This window comes from Tiliqua scincoides, chromosome 3 (assembly GCF_035046505.1).
Source record: "Tiliqua scincoides isolate rTilSci1 chromosome 3, rTilSci1.hap2, whole genome shotgun sequence".
Taxonomy (NCBI): Eukaryota; Metazoa; Chordata; class Lepidosauria; order Squamata; family Scincidae; genus Tiliqua; species Tiliqua scincoides.
In genome coordinates, this window is record NC_089823.1 from 234761832 (window position 1) to 234782278 (window position 20447).

At 48.2% G+C, this 20447-nt stretch overlaps 1 protein-coding gene across 11 annotated transcripts in view; it reads right to left on the reverse strand.

Annotated features, from left to right (window-relative positions):
* Positions 1 to 10108: 10108 nt before the first annotated feature.
* The window catches only part of EIF4G1 (eukaryotic translation initiation factor 4 gamma 1), an 89784-nt gene continuing 79445 nt past the window's right edge, over positions 10109 to 20447 (reverse strand). For all 11 annotated transcript variants that reach the window (XM_066619941.1, XM_066619939.1, XM_066619940.1 and 8 more), the window contains 8 exons: positions 16416 to 16588; positions 16165 to 16290; positions 15997 to 16078; positions 15617 to 15715; positions 15295 to 15429; positions 14279 to 14360; positions 12205 to 12345; positions 10109 to 11305 (listed from right to left, as the gene is read on the reverse strand). In XM_066619941.1, coding sequence (XP_066476038.1) covers positions 11124 to 11305; positions 12205 to 12345; positions 14279 to 14360; positions 15295 to 15429; positions 15617 to 15715; positions 15997 to 16078; positions 16165 to 16290; positions 16416 to 16588 — 1020 coding nt within the window. In that variant the 3' untranslated portion in view covers positions 10109 to 11123. The remainder of the gene's footprint in view (positions 11306 to 12204; positions 12346 to 14278; positions 14361 to 15294; positions 15430 to 15616; positions 15716 to 15996; positions 16079 to 16164; positions 16291 to 16415; positions 16589 to 20447) is intronic.

Sequence of the window (20447 nt, forward strand, 5' to 3'; positions counted from 1 at the left end):
TCTCCACCTCCCAAGACAGCCAGTTCCATAAATCAATAATGGCAGAGATCCAAAAAACTGCCCAGTGGCATCTCTGACTTCTTTGTCTTAAGTGACCAAGCTAGACATCTACACTAGTAATGCCTAAACTGTATTCCGGGACATAACAGCCACCATGAGAGAATACATGAATTAGTGAAGAGCTCTGGTGAGCCCAAAGTACCCACCCTTGGAACCAGCTATTGAATCTCTACACACTTCACCACTCCGGCTTTGCTTCCTTCCAGTTAGTCTCAGCAGACAGATGGGTCATTTTGCCACATATCTCCGCATCTGTTGTGTCTGGGATCAAACATTTCTGATGCAGTGACATGGACAGAGAAAGCTGTCAATTGCATCCCTGAATGAGTCACTGCTCTAGGTCCATCTCCTACCATTTCAGGATGTCTGACTAGAACAGTGACTTGGACAGGAACATAAGGGGTGAGAGCTTGGGGCCAATCATTTTTTCCCCCTTTTCACATTATTAAAATTAACAGTTAAACTTTCTGGGTGTAAGGAGGAAGCAGCTTCCCTATTTTCAGAATTAAATCAGAACTCTGAACTCTGGAATCCCTTCAAATCCACCACCACAAAAGACATTTTCACAGGTAGCTCCTTTTCCGGAGCCTTTAGGCTTCTCACAATTTTCTTCTGAATCCAACCTCTTTAGGTAGCTGCATTAGAGACTGGGTGGCCCAAGGGTTCAAGTCAGCCCTCAGGGGTTTTCCATCCAACCTGCATCATGGCCTCCTTTATTCACCACAACCACCTTCTCCCACTTCCTGAGCCCAGACACAGGCCAAAGACTCTTTGTCTAACTCTGTTCTTATCCATGCTGGGGAAGACGGAGATCTTGGCAGACTCCTCCCCGTATTATACATGCCACTGTGAAACACAAGGAGATCCCCTTCCTTCACCCCTTCTATCATTGTTTGGCAATCCAGACACAGAAATGTTCCAGTGTCCAGCTCCGAGTGAAGCAGGTGGGTGCAAACAATTTGCCCAGTGAGGGGCAAATCTGATCCAAGCCAAGCCAATGTCACATCTCCAATGTTGTGCCTGCCCGATAGCTAGATCTTGGACAGGAACATAGCTATCCTTGCGGAGCACAACATTTCCACAGTTTTGATCTGAAAACTGTACAACTAGGTAACAACTAGGTATTTACAGCCCAATTAGACCACAGCTGCGATACAAGGACATCTGCAAGAGGGATCTGAAGGCCTTAGGAGTGGACCTCAACAGGTGGGAAACCCTGGCCTCTGAGCGGCCCGCTTGGAGGCAGGCTGTGCAGCATGGCCTTTCCCAGTTCGAAGAGACACTTGGCCAACAGACTGAGGCAAAGAGGCAAAGAAGGAAGGCCCATAGCCAGGGAGACAAATCAGGGACAGACTGCACTTGCTCCCAGCGTGGAAGGGATTGTCACTCCCGAATCGGCCTTTTCAGTCACACTAGACGCTGTTCCAGAACCACCATTCAGAGCGCGATACCATAGTCTTTCGAGACTGACGGTTGCCAACAACAGAGAAGATATACAGACTATAGGACTTTACTTGGACTGAGGTTGCAGAAGGACCTGCTCCCAGCTGTGTACCAAGGTCATCTGGCACTCGGGGCCCAAAATTTTTGGCAATCCCATGGCAAAATTATTTCCAGTAATAGTCAGGAAATTTTCCCTGCACAGAGCTGCTGAATGTTCCTGCACCACACAAACAGTTGCCTTCCCTGGTGCCATTCTGGCATTCATTCAGGGAAGTCCTGGAACTACTTCTGGCCTTTCTCAGGCCACTCACTGCTGATCCGCTAAGACACAGTGTCACTGCTATCTGCTCAGCTGCCTCCACTGCTGCTGCTTGATCCATGGTAGGTTCTAATCCTTCCAAGTCTGAAAGTTGCCAGCAGCTTGGCTGGAGCAGCTCACTCTCTCACACCATGATTTAGGTGCACGGGAGTGAGCAGCAGAAGGCAAGTCCTCCACCCAGGACTCCACTGCTGTTCACATTGGGGAGTAGAGTGTTAAAGAGTCATTTTGCCCATGTCTTGGCTTGGAAGAACAGGAGCCGGTGAGCAGACCCAATATGGTTCATCTTCCAGTCTTTGCTCAGGTTAAATAAATAAAAAAAAGCCCCTGCTCAAAAGTGGTTGCAAACCCAGGGGCTTCACACTCAATTACTCTGCACCAAACAGAAACCTGCCAACCGAGGCCCTATTGGAGCTACGTAGAGAGATACTGTTTGTTCCAAGCCTTGGGTACAAGCCGTCTGTTGAGACAATCTAAAATAGCACTGCCCTTTCCTACCACAGCGTCGTCGCTCGGTTGACTCACGTTCGGCTTGCTACCCATGCTTAAGCCCTGCATCCTTCTCAGTGATGTGGCTGCCAATTCGCTCACCCTCTGCCTCCTTTCCTTTCAGCATGAATTGGGAAGCCAGATAGCCAGTTCACTTGCGCACACTGATTTGGGTGACCTTCCTACATCCTGTCTCAGGGAGAAAAGCCACAGGAAGAATCCATAGTCACTCCATCACCCACATTGCATGTTACGGAATTTCCGGACTGATAGGTGTGCAAGCAGTGGCATAGCTAGAGGGGGTGCAAAGTAGTAAGTTTTGTAGGTGGTGCCCAGAATGGCTCTGAAGGGGAGGGGGAGAGGACACTTGCATGGCATGTTCAGGTGCCTGCAAAACTTAATGCTTTGCACCCCTCTAGCTATGGCGCTGTGTGCAAGCCAGGTCTGCAACATTTAACTGATGTTAAAATGGTTATTTTCCTTGATTATAAAGGAATCCCCAGTTAAAGTGATTCTGAAAATGGCAGATAGAGGGAATGCCGCCCCTTAGGGGATGCTGCCTCTGCACCATCTAGAAACAAAGTACTGTAACACTTTTTGTTTTTACTCACATGCCCCTTCTACCGATAGTTCATCAGATAACACCCCTGGGATTCATCAACCAACTACCCAGTCCTATTCGGCAGCTCCACTGTTGCAAGGAGCATTACGGCACCATAAATGCTGTTATGGAAGCATGCGTAGCCATGCGCTTCCAGGCAGCTGCTGCAGATGCCCAGGAGCACCCTGTGCATGTTATGGATCTCTCCTCCCCACGCTTTTTTCTTTTTCCTTATGTTATGTCCTCAAATTATATAATAAAGGACAATATGGACTCTGATCAACACGACCAGTAGCTTCACATGCCAACATCAATGAACATCAGTGTGCAACATGAACTGTTTTTCCCAGTGTCTCTCTGCACAAAATGAGCAGTCAAGACACTTTTAACAGGCCCCCGTTTCCGTTTCTCAAAGAACTCTGGTCAAGAATTAAACTCTTGTATACATGATCTCTTCTTCTCCCCCCTCCCCACCCCACAGTCACATATCCCAGGTGGAAGAAGATATTCTCACTTTAGTGTCTTAATACAACCTTGTAATCCATTTATGCATCTCTTGTCTGTATTTGAATTATGTGATTGCCCTCCATAAATGCCATTTCAGTCATCTCTGTATTTTGTGTCAAAACACCTGATTTTACCTACATTTTGCACGTAGCCTTCATAAACCTCATTCCAGGACACCTGACATCCCCACACCCTGGCACCCCTGCTTGGTGGTCATTGTACATTTGCATTCTAGCCAACAACCCTTTGAAGCAACTGTGTTACCTACATCCTGCCTGATGAGAAAAAATTCCCTTCCCCTTCACACCCCAAGTTACATATAGACACATTAAAACACTCCAAGCTCTCCTTATCACCCAGATATCCCTGATAATAATTAGCCTACCCCCTAAATTCTGCATGTTAGCAGCAATCCCAAAAATCCTTAAATAGTAAGGGAATTTGACCTGCAAAGTGTTCCTCTACCTGGTACAACACACCCATGTTGCTGTGTTCAGGACAGGTTTTCCACATGCTGCTCAAAGGTCCTCCTGATCTTGGCAAGGCAATAACTCAGGTAGCTATGGGTTGTGCTTGAAATTCTCTTTCTATCCCTATCTCTAGTTGTTGGAAGAGCAGGAACTCCTACAACCTTGACCCCTTTCTTCCTTGGGGGCACCAAATGTACTCTGCATTACATGCAACCATCATAAGATAGGACCATATTACACTGTTTTAGGGCAAAGAACCACCCCTTTATTAGGGTTTTAACAATGATATTAAATGGGACTTACTCCTGGGTAAGTGTGGGTAGGATTGCAGCCTAGGACTGTTAAAAATTTTCCTGCTTGATGATGTCACTTCTGGTCATGACATCACTTCCGGTGGGTCCTGACCAATTCTCATTTTGAAAAGTGGGTCCCAGTGCTAAATGTGTGAGAACCACTGGATAGGATTGCACTCTTACTTGCCTACCTGGTTGATGCTTCTTCAAAGAGTGGTGGTAGTTGGGAGAGACCTGTCTTGAATTTGGCATGGGAGAGCCATCAGAGCTTGGGGAAGGTGACCCACCCCACTTACACACAGAAGGGGATGGAGTGATGTAGTTTGCATGTGTGAAGGAACAAAAGAAGCCATTTTTGAGACAACTTTTGAGAGAAGCATAGAGAGAACAGGGCCCCGTTGGAAGCAAGGGAATTAAAGTCCCACACACAGTAGAGCTGAGTTTTGTTAAGAGCTGTACTGTGACAGAGAAACAACTGCAGACCTTGTTACATCTTCAGAACAAGCAATCCACAAACCTAAATGAATAAGAGACATTACAGCTCTCCCTACTGGTCAGAGTTAATATATAGTTGGCGGGTGTGGCTATACAGTATAAATTAACGCTGACCAGTAGGGAGAGCTGTAATGTCTCTTATAAGGGGAACTCCAACAACTGCATGAAAAGGCAGTTGTTTAGAGAAACTGGGTCTGTGAATGACAAGTCACAATCCAGGAGGCCACAAAGCAGAGAAAAGTGGAAAAATCAGTTTGAAAAATGTGTCGTAAAGTATGACGGTTATGTTGAAGATTTTAAAAAAGGTTTTTAAAAAGCTGAAGGAAAGCAGAACACGCTGAGGTAAGAAGAGTCCAAAGTGATAAAGAAGTTAGCAGTGGCGTAGCTAGAGGGGATGCAAAGTACTAAGTTGTGCAGGGAGCCTCACTGCAGCATGCAAGGGGCCCCTCCCCTTCGGTGCCATTCCAGGTCAGGGGAGCAAAACAAAGGCTTACGCCTCTGTTTTGCTCTCCCCACCCAGAATGGCTCCAAAGGGGAGGGAAGGGGCCGCTTGCAGGCTGCAGTGAGGCTCCCTGCAAAACTACCCCACTGGAAGTTAACGGGTCCTAAATGTGGTTCTTTATCTATCAAACGTTGAGGTAAGCAAATGCTCCCTTGCCTCAGGGAAGGCTCATGCCAGCTTAATGGGTTTAGGTGGACCTACGCCAGCAATATCGCTGGTCCATGTTGACCTGTGTAGGCAGATCGGGCCTGGGGAGGGGATCAGGATTTGGTGTTTGCTACTATTGTCGAAGGATCTCCTCTATGGAGAACTTGTGCAAGGAAAGCGCCCTACAGGTAGACCACAGCTGTGATACAAGGACATCGGCAAGAGGGATCTGAAGGCCTTAGGAGTGGACCTCAACAAGTGGGAAACCCTGGCCTCTGAGCGGCCCGCTTGGAGGCAGGCTGTGCAGCATGGCCTTTCCCAGTTTGAAGAGACACTTGGCCAACAGTCTGAGGCTAAGAGGCAAAGAAGGAAGGCCCATAGCCAGGGAGACAGACCAGGGACAGACTGCACTTGCTCCTGGTGTGGAAGGGATTGTCACTCCCGAATCGGCCTTTTCAGCCACACTAGACGCTGTGCCAGAACCACCATTCAGAGCGCGATACCAGTTTTTCGAGACTGAAGGTTGCCAACAAAAAAAAACCAAAACCTATTGCCGAAACGGCCCCTTTTCCGGGCCTGATTTGCCTTCCTCCCCAGTCTATCAGCACCCTATTCCATCCACCCCTTCCACATTCTGCCCTCCAACCCTGGCCTCCGCACAGCCTTACCTGTGATGGCAGGTATCTGTGGTCTATCACCGGGTAGCCCTGGCTGCTCATCGCTTCCAGCAGAGGCCAGGCCACACTCTTCAGCAGTCGTGTTTACAACAGCCAAAGAGCACTGTTGTAGACTGGGGGTACACACATTCCACTAGCAAAGAACGGGATTAGGATTGGGCCCTAAGAGATACAGGCCATTTCACAGGATTTGGTGTTTCACTGCCCCCTGGTGACACTGGACACAAATTGCACCCTTACATACACCCTTCTTGTCTCAACCCCCTTTTCTGCATAGCTGCAAAGAGGATCAAAACCATCTCTCAGACCTGTGACTATCTGTGGAAATCTCCCCACGACATATTTGTGACCATTTTTCTCTGCAAAAAGAGCACTGGAACTGCTCTTGGATCTTTAAAGACAATTCAGGTGTCCATCTCTTCCAGGCGAGGGAGTAGCTGGTCTGTTGTCATTGTTGAGTTGTTAAGTCACGTCTGACTCTTTGTGACCCCACGAACCACAGCACGCCAGGCCTCCGTATACTACTAAATTCCAGAGTTTGTCCAAATTCATGAAGTTGGTCTATATAGCAGCAAAAACAATTGAGTCATATGGCACCTTAATGACTAGCATTTATTATTACAGAAACTTTTGTGGGCTAGATCTAGCTTTGCACACAGAACTGTGAGATCAGGACCACTCTTCTTAAGTGGCAATGAGCACCTTACAGAGCCATGTAAGTTGACTTCGCAGTTTCCTTCCTCAGCAATGCAAGGAAATCTGGGTCAAGTGGGGGTCAGGGATGCTCCTGGGTCTCAAAGAGGTCCCCTGCATCAAGCGATTAAGCAACCTGCTGTGGTCACCAAGGTGAGGGAGTAGGCTTGAGCTTTGATGATGGGGCCACTCTGGATGGGTTCCCAGGTGCGAGGAGGGCTTGCCAGATTTGACATAAAAGCGACCCATATGAGCTGCATCCAGGCCATCTCTTGCCACAAAGGGAAGCTTGACCCAACCCATCCCTCCCCAACCACAGTGATAAAAGCCTAAAGGATAAGCTAGTAAAACTCTCTCCTCTTATAATTGCTGTCTCTGGTCCATGCAGAACCGGGCTGGTAGTTGAAGGGTCCTTTGCACAGAGACCCTGTTGCAGGACGACCCTGCCTGTGATCAGAAAAAGCTACTTTCGGGAGATCCTTCTCACAGGGGAAACAAAGGCATTCTCCACCTGCCTCTTTTGGTGGCTGGGATGCATCTCCAGGGGGTCTTAGGGGCTTCCTGCTCCACTAGATGATTACAGGACTGTTGCAGAGGCAGTCACACCCCCGCCCCCAACCCCTTAACCTGCACTGTCAAGGAGGAGCTCCAGAGTCCTTTACAACCTGTGACAAATGACAGAACAAAAGCTGAACCTGAACCAGGACAGGTAAGGAGAATGGTCTTTATCTGGGTTCCTTGTTCTATGTGGCAGGGCTTCACTAATCACACAGAATATCATACCACCTTTCAGGCATGCAATGCACTTGGACCCATCCTTGAACTGGAGTCACACACTGATAGGCTGAGGGCATTGCATGGTGGGAAAAAAATCTTGGGTCAGGTCCAGTAAAACTGCCATGTACTCTGCATTGCTCTTGCTGACACCCAGTCTGTCAGTTTGAGTTGGGCTCTGGTTATGGCCTCAGGCTGGGTTGTGGACTTCAACTGCCCTGTAACCGCAGGAAAGGCCCAGCTTGGCCAACCCCCAATACCCCCCTATGCAGTAGGCTCCCAGTGAAGTCTTGATTCTGCTGAAGATATGATGCTGTTAGTACTCAGTGCTAGCTTTCTATAAGCAGGGATTTTTAAAAAATGTCACTAGGGAACATTCCAAAATGTCTCTATTCTCTCCTCCCTCCACCCTAAAATATTACAAATGAAGAATTCTACCTTGTTGTGTGCGCTTGGTTAGGCAACATGAAGGGTCTCACTTAAAACTGTTTAGAAAGCAATTCCCTCAGAACGAGTGGAGATGAATGGAGAGGGACTAAGAGAACATGATTAAGCTGCCAAAAGAAACCTCAGGTTCTGGTATCCTGAAATTTGGGTGGACCCCATTCACTTGTATGTTTACATTTCCTATCCTACCAGAAGAGATAAACTCAAAGAGTTCGCGTGGCTCTACCTTCTAAACGAGTGGTGGCAGTTACCCACTAAGGCAGCCATTTTCAACCACTGTGCTGTGGCACACTGGTGTGCCACGAATGCTCCCCAGGTGTGCCACGGGAATTTGGGAGAGGGTGATTTACCAATAGGACCATTAGGGGATGTGAGCCCCCATTGACAGCACAGTGTGCCTTGTCAATTGTCAAAAAGCTGATGGTGTGCCTTGACCATTTTAGTGCCTTGCCAGTGTTCCAAGAGATGGAAAAGGTTGAAAATCACTTCGCTAAGGATTCCCTCCTTCCAAAGACAGGGGAAGCTAAACATACACCTCTGCTTTAAATACATCTGAAAAGTGGTCAAGCAATGGCAAACAACAAAGAAGAGGGAGCCTCCAGCAGCAATATCCATGCGGCCACCACCTCCTACAAATGATGGAGTCACCCTGGAGACAGCATAAAGGACAATGCTCTGGATGGTTCCACAGAACCTAATTTGGTTGAGTTCTTGGTTTCTTGGCAATCTCAGCAAGTTTCTAGATCTCTGAAGGCTCTCTGGTCCCACACACCGACACTTTGCGCACAGCTGCCCTCCCCCATGTTTCAAGGAGAAAACCTTGGAAGCTCTGCCCAGCATGCTCTTTTGCTTGCTAACAGTTAAAAATCTTCTAGCACTGTTAAAAACTCTAAGCACCGTGGCTCAAAAGAAGCACCACGTTCATGGCAAGGAAGACAAACTCCCCAAAACTGACCAGTTCCAGCAAGAGTACCACAGGCCAGTTTCTGCCACCTAACAATCATATGAAGCTGACTTGTAAAGGAAGTCAGACCATCTGACTAAGCAGTGACTCAAGCCAAGATCTTTCCCTGCCCTACCCTTGAGAACCACTTTCAAAACTGGAGGTGCTGAGGCTACGCCTCCTGCATGTAAAGCATGTGCTCCATATGCGTGAGTGACGGCTCCTCTCCAAACACCGTCCTGTTAACTGTACTTCTGCTGCCATAAAACAATTTCCTGTCATTTCTTACTACAAACTAAGCCCTAAGTAGGAGGAACTACATTGGCACATATCCGTGTTACCCAAACCACTTTTCTCTTCCCCCTTCCTTAGCATTTTAAGCTCTTGAGTCAGGGGCCTCATTTTTGCAACTCTTACTCCATAAAGTATACACTGATAAGAGTGGGGCCTGCAAATGTACATCTTCCTGAAAGTCCCACTGGATTCAATGGGGCTTCCTTCAGAGCAAGAATGCCCTGGATCAGGTTAGGGCAGTTTGTTCAGCTGCCCTGTTCAGTTGGGGCTGAGCTGGAGCTTTCAATATTCAACAGGCAGCCTTACCATTCCTTCCTCCCCATGCTTAGCAGAAAGATGCCTCTTCAGGAGTCTCAATTTAACTCCCGCTGAAACAAAGTCCATTAAGAGTTGTCCCCGCTCCAGATTTTTGTAGGTTCCTAACTCTGGAGCCCAATAAAGCCCCACCTTCTTTGTAAGTGGTTCTGTTTTGGCTACAACTGTAACAGCGCAGGGAGAGGCTTCAGGAGAGGTGGCATCAAGTAACATTTTCCATAACATAAAAGGATCCACCCCCTTCTTGCAAGACAGGATGCTATAACATACCACCTGTGCCAAACTATTGGGAACCTTGGTTTTCATGCCTCAATCATACCAGCAGCAATGCAGCCCAGCTTGCAGCGCCCTCTGCTGTCAGAGCCACCACACTTCTCCACTTCCCACCAACCCTGGACTGAATTCTTCAGAGTTCTGTGTTCTCGGAGATGACCACATGTTCTGGTCCTTGGTTTTGGTCAAAAAAACACCCCTGCTTTGAAATGTCTGGAGGAGCATCCACAAGTGGCAGCAGTCAGAAAGAGTGGCTTGTCCTCCCCCTTTTCCACGGATCGAGTTCTTGGAGCCTGGCATAGCAACCCTGCTCTCCTGAACAAACCTCCCAAGGTGAGGCAGGATGGGACAGTAGCACACGGCACCTTTATTTAGCAATGTTCTTTTTTTATTTCCAGTTTACGGTGAAAAGATGCCTTTAAATCTTCAATTAAATACTCCATAAAGAAAAAAAAGCAAAAAAATATTTACAAATTCAGGTGACCAGTAATTGAATCCTAGTTTCATTTTTTGTTTGTTTCCTTTTTAAATTACAAGCGCAGCTCCTTTTAACCATCCAGCGCAGATGAAGCAGATCGCACAACCGTGGGCCTCAATTTGGGTGTGGAGGGAAGGGTGTGTGTGTGTTGTGTGTGTTGTGTGTGTGGTGAGGGAGAGGGCCAGCCTGATTGGGCAGGCAGAGTTGCACACACCCCCACCTGCCCCTCTGCCAGCAACACTCCAGCAGCTCCCAAGCAAAGTGGATGTTTGAAATGATTTTTGTATCTCTTAAAAAATAAAAAAAAAACATCCATTGAGAGGTTTGTGTAATTCCAGGTGGTGATCCAAAGGTGAAGGGTGGAGAGGGTGGGGGGTGGGAGTCTGGAGGGCCAAAGGTTGGATAGCCAAGTCCTATCCTCTCAAACCTCAAAAGATTTAATAAGTCTATATTTATATTTTATATATATATTTATATAATCTCTCTATATTTCAGCAATAACTGGGAAGGGGGAGGGGGGAGCAGAGGCCTCCAGGCTCCCCACCCCTTTCCACAGACATGTGTTTCGGGTGCTTCGCACCTGCAAGAGTTGGGCCCCTGCTCATTAAAAATCATCCAGGTGCCCGGGGCATAGGCCTGGGGGGCTTAGCGGAGCGCCCACAGCAACACCTACCTCCTTCAGCATCAATTTATTATTGTCAGACACAAACCAGATACAGGCCTTTAAAACAAAACAAAAGAAAAAGGGAAAAAAAACAGAAAGAAGTCCTAAAGGGAGGTCCAGACAGCGGCACTCAGTCCTTGCACATCCTTCCCCCACACGTTCCCCCAAGCGAGTCCAAAGCTCCAGGGAGGGGTAGGAACAGCCAGGCTGACTCAGTCCGGGGCCCCCCGATGCTGGCCTCAGTTGTTGTCGGATTCATCCTCAGCTTCACGCAGCCAAGTGTAAAAGGCCGTTACTGACTTGAGCGCGACCCCTTTTCCTTGCTGCTCAGCCGGGTCTTTGCTCGACTCCCACTTATAGAAGGCTTCCTCCTTAATCACGTCCTCATCATACAAGGCATCGAAGAACATTCTGAGCAGATCTGAAAGTGAGGGGGGAGAGAGGGGAGGGTTGCACCACAGAAGATGCATGCTTGTCAGCCAGAAGCACTGGAGGAGGGAGGGCGACAGACAGACCAGGATCTGCAGGCAGCTCTCTGGGTGATTTGCAGTAGACAGGCAAGAACTTCTGGCCCTCAAGCAAAACAATAATTCGTCTGTCTCAAATCAACTTCACTGACAACTCCCAAGTTTTGTTCTTATGAGGAAGAAAAACCTCTATCCACTTCTGACACCTATCAATTTTACGAACCATTACTGGGTCTCCCTGTTTTTCTGTTTCTAAGCTAAAAGCCTCCCAACGCTTTAGTCTGTTCTCATAAGGGAAGTTGGATCGTGTTTAAATTGGCTTTTTGGACCTCTTTTCCAACTGTATAATTTTACTTTTTGGAGATGAAGTGACCAGAATTGCTCAGAGAATTAAAAATTACAAACACTACATGAGTAATAGCAAACAATATACACTATGTACACTAGCTCACTAAGTCACTTCTACCAGTGACAGCCCATCTCTTCCTCTAGCAGGGAAACAGCTGGGTGTGGGCAAAGTGGGAGGAGCAGAGATCTGAAGCTCAGACCCTTTACCTAGAACTCCACCTCCTTTCAAGCAGGCAGGAAGAGCAGAGCATGCTGGGAGCTCCAAGTAAGGCAGTTGGACTCCAGATCACACTCGGCAAGGAGAGATGGCAGTGTGCAGAGGGGCAGTGGAATTGGGTGGCCTCTGGTAGCTTCCAAGCTTCAGGTGGGCTTCCAACCAACCAAAATGCCCAAACCACATCCTATTACTATTCCCCAACCAAGCTGCTACAACAAATGAGATTGTAACGGCGCTTATCTCTGTTTGGGCTAGGCCAATGTCCATCTTCCCAAACAGCACACTTACTTGCTGGCTGGTCCAGCTTCACCACAAGGGCCTGTAAACCATAGAGGGCCTGCAGCTCCTTATGTTCGTCACTCACATATTTCTGCAGCAGCTTGGCTCGGCTCTTGATCACAGGGCTGTCCATCCGGTAAGGATTCTCAACTGCAGCAGGGGGAGGAGAAGCTACTTTCAGAGGCAGGAGGTTGCTCAGTGCAGTGTAGTCATCACACATCTTCCAATAGCCAATACCACCAGCCTGATGCCCTGCCTTGGAAAGCTGCATGCTCCAGTGTTGCTATTTTCATTCTGCCTTTCCTCCAAGGAGCTCAAGTGGCTCCCTCGCCCCAATTTTATTCTCACAGCAAGCCTGCAAGGCAGCTTAGGCCAACTGCGCATGTCTGGCCCACCGTTGCTCAATCCACAGAGGAGCGAGGAATTTGAACCTGGACCAAAGTTCAGTGGTAGCCACTACTTCACACTAGCAATCAGTGTGACTTTCCTATCATCGTTGCTGGTCCTCAAGAAGCAGACCCAAAGCAGCTGTGCCAAGCAGCGTCACATGACCTGTACTGCTCCCAGGAGTTGCAAGCATCAAGCCCACATAGCCAACAGATTCAGTTTACGTTATGGCCATTTCCTTTACAATACTGAGACCCAATGTGTTAGTTGACTGCAAAGATCTGGGTTAAAATCTCTGCTCTGCCATGAAGCTCACTTTGGGACACTTGCTTCTGATCAGTGTAACCTCCCTCAAAGAGGGTGGTAAGAGAAATTGGGGTAGGGGAATCAAAAACAAGTTGCATGTGTCACACCATGTTCCTATAAAGGAAGATGGGCTACAAGTGTAATAAGGAAACATGGTGATGGATTTGGGGGAACAGCTGCTCAGGTGTACGAAGCAGGTGACAGGTCAGGCTTCCACTCAGCTACCCAAACATTTCTGCAAGCCTGCTTTGATTACCCACAGGTATGCACCCTCGTACCTGGGGATACTGGAGATTCCCAATGATATTGCTGTTCAATTTTCTAATCCACATGCTTGCAAGGACATTGCAATAAAATCCCATACTACATGTTTAAAACCCATAAAGTCATTTGTTTAGGGTTCCAATGGTCAAGCTTTGCACCTTGGCTTCGTCCTGTGCCCGTGGGGTCAGGGTGACCAAAGTTGGGGTTACCCTTAATCACTGCACAGAAGAGGTGCAGCTTTTTAAACCCTTCCATGATGAGCTGCACCTGCCTAAATGCCCTCTTCTATACAATGGTTAAACATACAGGCAATCTGTCCTCCACTGAATCTGGTCACCCTGCGGTGAGAGTATACGAACAGGCTCATCACCAACATACACATTTAAAATTCTGGGGGTTGATAATAGGGCAAGCAATCTCCTATCCTTTAAGAAGGCTCAGCATGACAGGACAACCCCCCCACCCCCACTCCAGCCTAAAGACAAGGTGAAGCACCTCAAGAGCTCAACATGACATTACGAAGAAAAAGGAGCAGATGCTGGAGTGGACATCTTTTGACTGGTTACCAAGGCCTGCCAAAACCTGTGGGCCCTTGTGCTCAAGAATTCTAGACTTACTGCCTGACCCTCTCAAGACCACACCTCCCTCACCTTCCCTACCAAATATTCTGAATTTGTGAAAATCCCAACCCAAGCACATGCTCCATAAAGGAAACTGATAACACAAAAAGAATACAGTACTATCTGCAGAGTTTATCAGCACAGAATATTACTTTTCATGCTGCAGTTATTGTAGGAAGCAGGTTAAAGTGCCTTAGCAACTCTTCTAAATTGCATCTCCTCAACTTGTGATCTCCCAGCTGAATGCAGCCCATCATCAATGAACTGGCAGGTGCTGGATAGGACCCCCCCCTCCAATTCTGTAGTCCTGAAGGCAGCACAAACAGGACATTTACTGAGAGCCTGGCAAAAGGCTGAGCTACACTTGATTAGTTACAGGCCTGGTTCAAACTCTGCTCTCAGCTGACAAGCCAGTAACCCAAGGACATTTCAGCTGCACAATACACCCAGGATGCCCCACTCCCCTCCAGCACCTCCCTCCAGTACCCCTACCCAAACACACTTACAGACAACAGCTGAATGGCACACAGATGTCATCAGAGCCCTGACAAACATGTTGGATGAGACCTGCTGTTCGCTCAGGTTTGCCTGGTGCAAGAGAAGATATTAAGCCTCAGTGGTCAGAAATGCCCATACTGCTAACCTCAGTAAAAAGGAGACTGGAAGCTCATTTAAAAACAACAACTACCACTACTACTACACCAACCAGAAGTATACACAGGAAAGAGACATATCAAAGGGATGAATAGACCCACATCCCAAACTGACACTTTGAACTAGGTCATCTCCATCACACACCCCCATTAGTAAAAGATGCCCACTACCTGAGGGTTTTCAACTTTGAAATTGTACCAGGATTTCCCCCATCTTTCACCCAACGTCAGCTAAGCTGAGGGGAACCGGAAGGCAATGATCCCAATTCTGAGCAGCAAATGCTGGAGCTGACTTAAGGCCATAAAGTGGCATGTTCCATTCAGCATTAGACTCACAAGGGTGCAACCAAGCCAAGGTAAATTGTTGACGAGTTACAGTAGATCCCCTCCCCACTGCATCATACAGGTGGATTCATCCTCCACTCTGATGAGAGCAACCTGCCAGTTACATGCCACTCCAGGAAAGGTGCAACTTCAAGATAATCAAGCCTGAGGCCCCAAGGATACCCCTAACTAACTTGGTACTCTACTCTCAAGTAGCTACAATGCAGCCCAGGTGACACTGAAGCAATCCAATCTCCACATGTGAATTATAAGACATTCCCCTTGGTCCTCCAGAACCTTCATGACTAGGATCATTAGTTCAAGCTAATAACTGGTAGACTCATTTGAAAGTTTTATTTGCTGTGGAGCCCCCCTTGTTCATACAGCTTCTCAACCATCAGCTTTCCTGCTCTGTTCCAAGCCCAGCAAGGAGAGAGAGAGAGCAGGCTGGAGACAGAAGAAGCCAGCCGTCACATTTCCCTTTTATACCCTCCCCTCCCAGGCAGTACGCACACCCCCACCGGCCTGAAGAAAAGTTCCCTCACCTCAATCCAATCATATATTCTTTGGTTATTTGCATTCTCTTTCAATAGCTTGTCTAACTGCTTGCACAGCTCTTCCGAGGTGAGCTCCTTGCGGCTGGGTGCATCTGAACTGTCACCCATTGTATACTCCACTTTCTAAAAATGGAGAGGAAAGAGTTAGTCAGGGCAGAGGACCATGAAACCCACACGACTCACCACCTTTCTACTTTTGTGGAAAGCAGGATACGTCACAGTGCAACACCATAACTGGACACAGTACAAACAGGACAGCGTAACCTTGCTGGACTTCAAAAGCAGGCCCCAGAAGGCCAGTTCCAGTCACCTGTTCTGTGATGAACTTATTGACATCTTGGTCCTCAGGCAGGAATTCTTTCCAGCTAAGGCCCCCTTCTCTCCATAGTGTCCCGGCCTTCTTGTGGCTCTACAGAGGAAAAAGGCCATGTTAGCACTACCTTATGTAACCAAATGCAGCTGTGAGCCTGGGTATGGGGTGGAAGGTCTTGCCTAATTTTTGGACAAGATGAGCCAGATGCAGTAGAGAGTATCAGCAACTAGTCACACAATATGCTTCCCCAACCTTAGCAGACAAGGTCAGCAGATTATGAACCACACAGAAAGGGAGTGGCAGAGGCAACAGGTGACCAAGCACCTTGGCTGTTCCCTGTCCCATGGGAAGGCAGCCCTGGGAGGAGAACAACTCACCATTCCTTTGCACAGCAAGCCCAGGATCTCCAGCAGCAGAGTAGTGGCCTTGCCAATAGGTACCAAGGGCTTGGCAATCTCCCTGGAAAAAAAAGCAGAGAGGTAGGGTGATGAGACAAGGATTCCCAAGAACAGTTTGGGAGGGAAAGGCACTGGATGTCAACTCACCTGAACAGCTCCTCCATGGGGATCCCACCCTCTCTCAGAATGGGCGTTATGATTTCTGCCAAGTACAGCCATATGTGTGGAATATCAATCTCCATGTCCTCCCCAATCTCCAGGATCTCATGTAGCCTATGTGTGAGAGATGTGGGGGGAGAGAATGAGCATCGCCTGGGACAGCAGGACAGGACAGTGCAACCAAACAAGGCTGCCTTCTCCCCAAGCTCTCCCCCTATCCCAAAAGAGGGTTCCATTACCCTTTGTAGTACTGTTCTTTAGAGAGGTTGCCTCCCTTGACCAGCTGATAGAGCAGCAGCCCCATGTGTTCACGGGCAATGGTGCTCCTCTCCAGGGTGGATTCAATGCCATTCCGTACAAATATGTAGAGCTGAGAGGGGCAGCCCAGTTCCTGCACACACTGCAGAGCCTCCTACAACATGGGGACAGAGGAAGTACAGACTCCTTGTTGCCAACCGCCATCACTATCTGTCCTAAGCCCACCTACTGATGGCAGATGTCCAAGGACTTTAGAGCATGGCACAGTCAAACACTACAACACCCAAAAGGTGCAACAATATCCTCAAAGGTGTTTCAACTTGCACAGAGTCTCTTGGTAGTAAAGTTTTTACTCATAATGCTGGTGTTCCACCCTTCCCAGATGAGCTCAAGGTGACTCACATATGATCTTCACAACAACCTGGTGAGGTAGGTTAAATTCTGAGATGGTGACAGGACCAAGTCACCCAGTGAGCTTCATGAGTAAGCAGGAATATGAACCTGGGTATCCTGGTCCAAACTCAACATTCTATGAACTACACAATACTCTTCCTAGATGCCACCAGCTTTAATCTGCTTAGATAGCAGATCAATCTTCAATTCAGTAAAGCTTGCTTTACCAAAAACAAAATATAAAATGGGGGGGGGGGATTTTGGTAACTTGTAATTTAAATTTCATTGACTAATCTAGTTTTCCAAACCATATTGTTCTCAGATGGTTCTATTTCATGTTGGTTTGTCTGCTAAGAAACCCTAGAACGTTTGAAGAATCCCTGGACGTTGCAGAAGACTGAGGGGCACACTCTCCAGTCAACCTGTTGGGCCAAGCTGTCAGTGTGTCCTAGGTGCAGCACTTATCCATGGGGGTGATTGGTAATGGGGGACAAGTTGTCTTTCATGCAGCTTTCCACAAGCACCAACTTCTCATCAAGGATTCATTGATAAGCTTCCAGGAATCCTATAGGGTTCCCAAGAACATAATTTGAAGACTACTGAATTAGCTGATTAAAAGACAATCAGCTATACATTTTTTGATCTGACAACTTTAGCACATCTCCTATTACAACTAAGCTTTTGTATAGTACTTTTGAGCACTCAGAATCTTCATGTGTCATATCATACTGCAATCCGTACAACAGTATCACTTTGTATTGCAGATGGAGTGGGAGAGCTGAAGCCATCTAGCAAGTTCATAGCATAGGCGAGATGCAAACTGGAAACCTTCCTAATTTGCAGTCTCTTAGATAAGGCATCTGTGAGACTGCCTTCTTCTGCATAATACGGCTTGTCCCCTATGGAATGGGGAATGGGGAAATGTCCAGGGCTGTGGATGAGATTGCTCCGGAGCGACCTCTGCCACGCCGCAGACTCGGAGCAGCTCCTTGGTTCACTGAGGAGCTGCGAACGATGAAGCGGCAGGGCAGGCGTCTAGAGCGACGGTGGCAGAAAACTCATGATGAATCCGATCGGACACGGAGTAGAGCTCATTATAGAGCCTACTCCGTGGCGGTGGTAGCAGCGAAGAGATCGTTCTTCTCTGCTACCATTGCGTCTGCTGATAGCCGTCCGGCAGAGCTGTTCCGTGTGGTGCGGGGCCTCCTCCATCGGGCCCCGCCAGTGGACCAGGAGGAATACACGGTCAGCCGCTGTGACGTGCTTGCCCAACACTTTGCAGATAAAATTGATCGTATTCGTCGCGACTTGGATGCCACATTGACAATGTCTGTTGATGTCCCCTTGGCAACTGCTTGTCCAGTATTGTGGGATTCTTTTCAGCTTGTGCAGCCTGAGGATGTGGACAGACTCCTTTGGAGTGTGAGGCCGTCTGCCTGCCTGCTTGACCCTTGCCCAGCTTGGCTGATTAGAGCGGCCCGGGGGGGACTGGCTGAGTGGACGGGGAGGGTGGTCAACTCTTCTTTGATGGAGGGGACATTGCCACTCGCCTTGAAGCAGGCAGTGGTTCGCCCCCTCCTGAAGAAGCCCTCCCTGGATTCCACTGTGTTGAATAACTATCGGCCAGTCTCCAACATCCCGTTTCTGGGCAAGGTAATTGAGCGGGTAGTGGCGTCTCAACTCCAGAGGGTCTTGGATGAAGCGGATTATCTGGATCCTTTTCAATCTGGTTTCAGACCGGGCTTTGGGACGGAAACTGCCTTGGTCGCCTTGGTGGATGACCTACGCCGGGGACTGGACAGGGGGAGTGCGTCCCTGTTGGTCCTGCTGGACCTCTCGGCGGCTTTCGATACCATCGACCATGGTATCCTTCTGGGCCGATTGGCCGAGTTGGGAGTTGGAGGCACTGTTTTGCGGTGGTTTCGCTCCTACTTGGAGGGTCGGTCCCAGATGGTGGTGCTGGGGGATGCCTGTTCGACACCCTGGCCCTTGAGGTGCGGGGTGCCGCAGGGTTCAATTCTGTCCCCCATGCTATTTAATATCTACATGAAACCGCTGGGAGAGGTCATCCGGGGGTTTGGAGTGAGGTGTCATCAATATGCTGATGACACCCAGCTCTATCTCTCCTTTCCTCCAGACTCCAAGGTGGCGGTTGAGGGCCTGGAGCACTGTCTGGAAGCAGTGAGGATCTGGATGGGGGCTAACAAGCTGAAATTAAATCCGGATAAGACAGAGGCTCTCCTGGTTCGGAAATCCTCGATGCAGGTGCTGGATTATCAACTTGCTCTGAATGGGGTTGCACTCCCTCTGAAGGAGCAGGTTCGCAGCTTGGGGGTCCTCCTGGATTCGCAGCTGCTCCTGGATTCCCAGGTGGCGGCTGTGGCTAGGGGGGCCTTTGCTCAGCTTCGGCTGGTGCGCCAGCTGCGACCGTACTTGGATCGTGCAGACCTGGCCACGGTGATCCATGCCACGGTGACATCGAGGTTAGATTACTGTAACGCACTCTATGTGGGGCTGCCCCTGAAGACGGTTCGGAAACTACAATTAGTACAGAATGCGGCGGCCCGTGTGGTCACCGGAGCCAGGCGGTTTGACTCTGTCAGCCCGCTTCTCCGGGGGCTGCATTGGCTGCCCATTCGTTTCCGGGCCCAATTCAAGGTGCTGGTTTTGACCTTTAAAGCCCTATACTGCTCTGGGCCAGGATATCTTAGAGACCACCTACTCCCGTACAATCCGGCTCGCCATCTCAGGTCATCAGAGAAGGCCTTTTTGCAAGTGCCGCCACCCAAGGAGGTCCGGGGGGTGGCTGCAAGAAATAGGGCCTTCTCGGTAGTGGCACCAACATTATGGAACTCCCTTCCCCTTGACTTGAGAATGGCTCCCTCTCTTGAGAGCTTTCGGCGAGGCCTGAAAACACTGTTGTTTAAACAAGCCTTCTGATTTCTGGCCTTCTTAACTTTTTATACATCTTTTAGTTTTACAGGCTTGTTTCCTCGGTGATCTGCTCTTTTACTCTTTTAATCTGACTACTGTTTTTATGGCCCTGTAGTGTGTTTTTAAATGTTTTTATCTGTCTGTATTAATGTTTTTTAAATTTTATTGTTTTTAATATGTTGTTAGCCGCCCTGGGTCCCGTTAGGGAGAAGGGCGGGATAAAAATAAAGTTTTATTTTATTATTATTATTTATTATGGTCATCAGAGAAAGCCCTCTTACAGGTGCCATTGCCTTTGGGAATGGCAGGAAGAAACAGGCCTCCTCAGAAGTGGCATTAACCTAATGGAACCCCCCTGTCCCCAGTTTGCAAACTTTTCCCTCCTTAGAGGCTTTCCAGCAGGGCCTAAAGACATTTCTTTTGAGATTAGCCTTCTGAGTTCATGGTTTTCAGTACTGGACATCTGTGGATATTATGCAAATATTTTTGTGCTGATTAGATTTTATTAGCTCTGCCTTTTCTTGTTAAAAAGTGACTGTTGCTGGTTTTGTGCTTTATTATTATTATTTTTAAGGATGTTTTAATGTTTGTAATGTAAATTACAGTTTTAAGTCGCTTTGGGTGCCCCTTTGGGGAGAACAGTGGGATTAAAATGTGCAAATAAATAAATCAGTGAACACAAACTG